Source organism: Brassica napus, chromosome C9 (assembly GCF_020379485.1).
Source record: "Brassica napus cultivar Da-Ae chromosome C9, Da-Ae, whole genome shotgun sequence".
Taxonomy (NCBI): domain Eukaryota; kingdom Viridiplantae; phylum Streptophyta; class Magnoliopsida; order Brassicales; family Brassicaceae; genus Brassica; species Brassica napus.
In genome coordinates, this window is record NC_063452.1 from 37,417,511 (window position 1) to 37,423,927 (window position 6,417).

A 6,417-nucleotide genomic window follows, 5' to 3' on the forward strand; every position below is an offset into this window, starting at 1 on the left:
GAATTCCAGAAGAACGGCCTGCTGCGGAGAAGATCTCGCTTGGCAAAAAGATCGGCAGGAGTCGGCGGAAGGATCCTGTTCACTGCAAGATAATAAAAAAATCGTCTTCGCATGTTTTCAAGGTATCAAAACGAAAAATATAGCTATTCGTATTACCACGGGTGAAGTTCCACTCCCGACAGAATAGGTGGAGGTAGCTCTCCTCGACGGACTCCCCATCTATCCGGACAAAGAAAAAGCGCTCGAACCATGCCTTAAGATGTGAAGTGTGCCCCTGAATTATAGCCATACCCTTCTTTGGCGCCATGCGGTATGAGCCATCGATCCCCGTTCCTCTCGTAAACCAAAATCCCTCAAAGTGGCCAGGGTTAAGATCCATTCCTAGCTCGTAACTCAAGATCAACACGCCAAGCCAATGCTGCAAGGCCGGAACGCTTAGCTGGCTAATCGAAAGTCCAAAGTGGCGAAGCGCGAACGATGGTACCAGGGATCGGAAACCACATACGGCAATACACCAGGAAGGCCTCGTAGCAAGTAAAGAAACCTTCCGGAGGGTTCTTTGCACTCTCGTTGCCATTCGGGATCCGAAATACGACTCCACTTTGGATCTGGTAAAAGTCCCTGAGAGTCGTGAGGTAGTCGGAAGAGACCATGCTCGGTGCAAGGGGTGCGTTTGGCGACCTCACGGGCCTCTTAGGAATCGGAATGTCTTGCGAAGGCAGAGGCGAGCCGCAAAGAGCTTTGTAGTACGCATCCTTTGCTTCTTCCTCAACTTCGAACTCTTCTTTCGCGGCGATCACCTCATTGGCAGAAGAGTCACCCGAAGATGAGTGTGAGGAAGAATTCCTCTTTGAAGATCCTTTTCTTGAAGACATTTTCTTTGAGCAAAGAGAGATCTTGGAGAAAAAATTCCTATCTTGGAGAAATCTTTTCTTAAGAGAAGAAGTGAGTAAAGAATTTGAAAAACTTACTTCCCTTACTTATACAATTTTTTTTTTCCTTTTTTACTATTCACCTTCGATCTTTCGACAAACGATTACGTCTAAATTCCACCTAGAACAGACCATACCGCAAGCTAGGACCTAACACCCAGGTCCACGGATCCTAGCTAGCTGGGGGGCTAAATGTTGGGGTCAAAATCGGTCACGACGGAATCGATGTCCGAAAGTCCTTAGAAAAACCTAATCTTGGTCAAAACTTCAAAAGCCGAGAAAACGAACAGCCGAAACAGATCGCCCGGCGAGCTCGGCCGTGACACGGGCCAGCTCGCCCGGCGAGCACGGCCGCGTTGCCGGTCGAGTCGCCGGCGAGCTCGGCCGTGACACGGGCCAGCTCGCCCGGCGAGCACGGCCGTGACACGGGCCAGCTCGCCCGGCGAGCACGGCCGTGTTGCCGGTCGACTCACCGGCAAGCTCGGCCGTGACACGAGCCATCTCACCCGACGAGCACGGCCGTATTGCCGGTCCGCTCGCTCGATCGTGCCACAGATCGGCTCGTCCGGCGAGCGCGGCCAATTCTGCATGGACCATTCCATCCCATAACCATGCATATTCGTCCGAAGTTTCCGTAACTCAGTCTTCGGGTCCGTGGATACGACACCAATGTTCCGTCTAAAAAACATCGTCGAAAGTATTCGGGAAGTTGGGAAGGTTATGTCTCTCGAACAGTTTCCTATTCTTCGTAGAAGAGCAGGTTACGGTTAACTTAACACCAACTGCCTTAGCTATGCGAAGAAACAGGGTTCCGTTGGAAAAACCATGCCTATACCAACGGCTACTTCGCGAGTAAAATCGTAAAAACGCTAAAGTCTCGATACGGCCCAAAGTGGGTCTGAATTGCAGACAACGGCCCATCTTTGGTCCCAAAAGACTTGAACCCAAAAACTGGTATGATGTTTTATCGCATCCGCGGGAAGGGATAAATGTCAAATTTCCGAAGATAATCACAAAGAAGAAGGAAATACAGAAAAGCCCGCTTCGCGACAAATCCGGCCCGAGAAGAGGTAAACCGACCGAAGGAGGAGTATATAAGGAGGACCTAGGACGAAGAGAGGAGGGAGAGCATTCTAAGAGCAAACTTAATACTTAGAGCAATGTAGGCATTTTTCCGTTTTTACTACCGAGCTGCGACTCGACTAGGTTAGAACTTAGGTGGCTAGACTAGCGAACATACCGACAACTCTCGTGGCCTAGGATCTTACCTGTTGTTCACGCTCAAACGCAAATTCGGAAATAAGACCTCTTTGTTCTCTTTTCGCTCTTTTACGATTTATTGCTTTCGGATCTTTCATATTGATTGTGTTGTGCGTGGCCGAGCAGATAACTGGGACCTTCAGGGAAGGCTAGGTTAACTTGGCTTTCCTCCGATTAACAAAACTCGACGGTGTGAATTTTGGTTCCCACAATCTGCTTGTTAGATGGATCTTGGACATCTATTCCTCAATTCAGTGGATGCGGATGGGTATGGATGGACAGTGGTGGGAACATTCAACTTATGGGAACAAGGAATTTCACTCGACGCGAATCAGCCTTGCATTCGGAAGTGGAAGCACTGCGATTGGCGATGGAGAATATGCTTCAACACTCAACATGTCAGAGCTTCGGGACGGACTGTAAGGAGTTGATTGAAATGATAAAGAACCCTTAGGCGTGGCAAAGTTTTGCGACGGAATTGGAGAGGATAGAGACGCTACAGATATGTTTCCCGGACTTCAGCATTATTCATGTTCCACGGGCGCGAAATCAAATTTCAGATTGTTTAGCTAAGACTGCTAGATCCTTCCATAGGGAGTTACTTTTTATTGGTTGTTCTATTCCGGTTTGGTTACCCAGACCACCTCAAGTTTGAGTAATAGAATGGCCTTTTGACGTCAAAGAAAAAAAACAATTGGTATCAGAACATTATATCATGCGATTTGTTTTTCATCGATTTGATCCGGACCACTTAATTGTGGTGTCAAATCATTTTCACCCACAAAAAAAAAACATGTTTCAACAAGATTGTTACGATCATGTGCCTGTAGATGACGTATACAATGAAGATGTGGTGGTGGGCTTCCATGGAGTGCAAGCTGAGATCTTACGCAAGGTTCATGACGAGTTCCAAAATATGAAGATTTGTATGGCAACAATATTTAGGAGCTTTGGGGAGTCCATGAACCTGGAGATCACAAGGAACACTAGAGTTGGTGCAAAAAAGACTGGTGATGGAAGTGGTACATCATATAGTCCGGTACGAGCTGGTTTGCCTTACACTATTCTATCAATCGATCAATCAAAGATATCACCACCAAAATGCTGAAGAGCTCCATCAACTCGGATCAGTCACCAACATCACACTTTCTGGAGCAAAAAAACTACACAGCACAAGAGGAGGAAAAATAATACCTCACCGACAAACAAAAATGAAGAGGTTCAGTTGCAACAAAGAGGACGAAGAAACAACAAGAGATTCAGTTGCAGTACATAAGGATCGAATCTACAGAGAACTAGGGAACCTAATAAATCTAATCAGAATTGTTAAGCTAGGTGGTTTAATGATTTAAATGTAAAGTTGCAGTTGTTGAGCAAGTAATTGCTCGATTGATTGGTTGAGGTTTTGGTACTTAAAAGGAAATAGCTAGACTTAGGGTTTTTATTCAGGAAATTTGGAATTATAATCATATGGATGCCTAACAAGTTGCATGCATGATTTGTAGAGCTTAACACTTATAAACGAACCACTAGACTCTCGCTTTCTAGGTTCGTCTATTGACCCGTGTCGATCGATGATTTTATATGAATATCGATCGATGCACTATTTCGAAACGTCGACCGATTATTCTATTTGAATATCGATCGACATTATTGGTCAAGCGTTAATGCGCGGGTTAAATACGCTCACTAACTCCGACTGCTTCGCTTGGTCCCACGCAGATATGTCTGGGATCGATCCAGAGATCACCATGCATAAGCTGCAGGTGGACCCCCTACATCAACCCATCAGACAAAAGAGACGGGAGTTTGCCCCTGAGAGGGATGCGATCGTCATATGAAGTCAAGAGCCTGCTCAACGCGGGGTTCATTCGTGAGGTGCAGTACCCAGAGTGGCTAGCCAACGTCATCATAGTCAAGAAAAAGAACGGGATGTGGAGAGTCTGCATTGACTTCACGGACTTAACAAGTCCTGCCCAAAGGACCCCTTCCCGTTACCTCATATCGACAAGCTGGTGGACGCCACCGCGGGGCACCAGCTGATGAGCTTCATGGACGCATTCTCCGGCTATAATCAGATACTTATGCATCCAGAAGACCAGGAGAAAACATCCTTCATGACGTCCCGAGGGATCTACTGCTACAAGGTTATGCCCTTCGGCCTAAAGAACGCGGGATCGACCTATCAACGGATGGTGAACATGATGTTCACGGACCAAATCGGGAGAACCATGGAGGTCTACATCGACGACATGCTGGTCAAATCCCTGGAAGCGGAAGACCGCATATCTCACCTGCAGCAAGCCTTCTCCACCCTCAGGAAATAGAACATGAAGCTCAAACCGGCTAAATGCTCATTTGGGGTCAGTTCTTGCAAGTTCCTCGGGTACATCGTAACCCACCGGGGCATCGAAGCCAACCCGGAGTAAATCAGGGCCATTCATTCAATCCCTTCCCCGAAGAACGTCAAGGAGGTTCAAAAGCTAATGGGAAGGATGGCAGCCCTGAGCAGATTCATCTCCAGACTCTCCGACAAATCTCACGCCTTTTTCGGGACTCTCAATAATCCGAAGGATTTCCAGTGGACGGGAGAATGTGAATCCGCTCTCCAAGAGCTAAAATCGTATCTTAACACTCCTCCTCTCCTGTCCAAGCCACTACTCGGCGAAGTCCTGCTGCTATATCTAGCAGTCTCCGAACACGCCGTGAGCGCCGTCTTAGTTCGCGAGGAGGGGAACAAGAAGTTACCAATGTAATATGTAAGCAAGGCCCTCCTCGACGCGGAGACCCGCTACAGCCACCTCGAAAAGCTGGCCTTAGTCCTCCACAAACCAGAAGTCTCCGGACGCCTAGCCAAATGGTCCGTGGAACTAGGGGAGTACGACGTAATATTTCGACCCGCCACGGCTATAAAGTCACAGGTCCTAGCAGACTTCGTGGCTGAATTCTCCCTTGCCTTGCTCCCAGGTCTAGAGCAGGAGGTACGCCTCCAAGGCGAAACTAAGGAAGAAGGAGAATGGATCCTACACGTTGATGGATACAGCGACATCAGAGGAGCTGGAGTAGGGATAGTGCTTACCTCGCCAACGGGGAATACAGCCTCAAGGGCCGTGAGATGCAACTTCAAAGCAACCAACAACGAAAGCGAGTATGAGGCCCTGATCGCAGGCCTAAACCTCGCTCACCAAATGGGGGCAGAGAACATCCAGGTCTTCGTTGACTCCCAGCTGATAATTAACCAGGTACAGAGGGAGTATCAAGCAAAAGACGACAGCATGATCCAGTATCTGGCGGTCGCTTAGCGACTAATCAAGAACTTCAAAAGGTGCAAACTCACTCAAATCCCCCGGGAATAGAACTCAAAAGCAGATGCCCTGGCTAATCTAGGGTCCGCCATTGAAACGAGTAGCCAGATGAATATCCCTCTTCTCGTGCTTCAATGGCCAGCAACCCTAAAGGAACCTCCGTCAGAGGAGGTCTCCGCTGTCGAAGAAACTGAAACCTGGATGACCCCCTTAATCCGGTACCTAGAGGCCGACACCCTCCCAGAAGGCCGTAGCGGGGCCAGAAGGATCAAGAAGCAAGCCGCTAGGTATTGTATCTCCCAGGAGAAGCTGTACCGGAGATCTTTCGCTGGCCGATACCTGAAGTGTGTCACACCCCGAGAAGCTGCTAGAATCCTTGTAGAACTACATGAAGGAGATTGTGGATCCCACTCTAGCGGCAGAAGCCTAGTGCTCAGAGCCAGAAGGGCTGGTTACTACTGGCCCACGATGGCCGCTGACGCCGACAGACAAGCCAAGCATTGTGACCAATGTCAAAGGCACGCTCCAGTCTCCAAGGTTCCCCCAGAGAACCTCAAGTCCATACGCTCACCATGGCCCTTCAGATAGTCACTGACTACTTCTCCGAATGGGTCGAAGCAGAAGCGCTCAGCCGCATAACAGACCTCCAGATCCGCAAGTTCCTGTGGACCTACGTAATCACTCTCTTCGGGGTCCCCCACGAGATCGTCACCGACAATGGACCCAGTTCACGAACCACAACTTCAAGAAGTTCTGCAAGGACTGGGGCATAAAACTAACTTTCGCCACGCCCCGACACCCCTAGTCTAACGGACAAGCCGAGTCCACAAACAAAACAGTGGTCAACATGCTTAAAAAGCGACTGGAGGGCTCTCACGGGAAGTGGGCGGAAGAACTACACGGAGTCCTCTGGGCCTACC

General features: G+C 48.8%; 1 protein-coding gene across 1 annotated transcript; it reads left to right on the forward strand.

Moving 5' to 3' along the window:
* Nucleotides 1-4,687: 4,687 nt before the first annotated feature.
* LOC125592642 lies at nucleotides 4,688-6,085 on the forward strand. Its single transcript, XM_048767968.1, has 3 exons — nucleotides 4,688-4,912; nucleotides 4,961-5,434; nucleotides 5,549-6,085. Exons 1-3 carry the CDS (start codon nucleotides 4,688-4,690, stop codon nucleotides 6,083-6,085), a joined length of 1,236 nt encoding a protein of 411 aa, XP_048623925.1.
* Nucleotides 6,086-6,417: the final 332 nt, after the last annotated feature.

Excerpts from the sequence above, each read along its gene's own strand:
- LOC125592642 (XM_048767968.1), top strand. The coding sequence starts at position 4,688 with ATGGCAGCCCTGAGCAGATTCATCTCCAGACTCTCCGACAAATCTCAC. Across the intron at positions 4,913-4,960 it reads ACGCCGTGAGCGCCGTCTTA|GCCCTCCTCGACGCGGAGAC; the intron begins GTTCGCGAGGAG and ends TATGTAAGCAAG. Across the intron at positions 5,435-5,548 it reads CCCAGCTGATAATTAACCAG|AACTCAAAAGCAGATGCCCT; the intron begins GTACAGAGGGAG and ends CCCCGGGAATAG.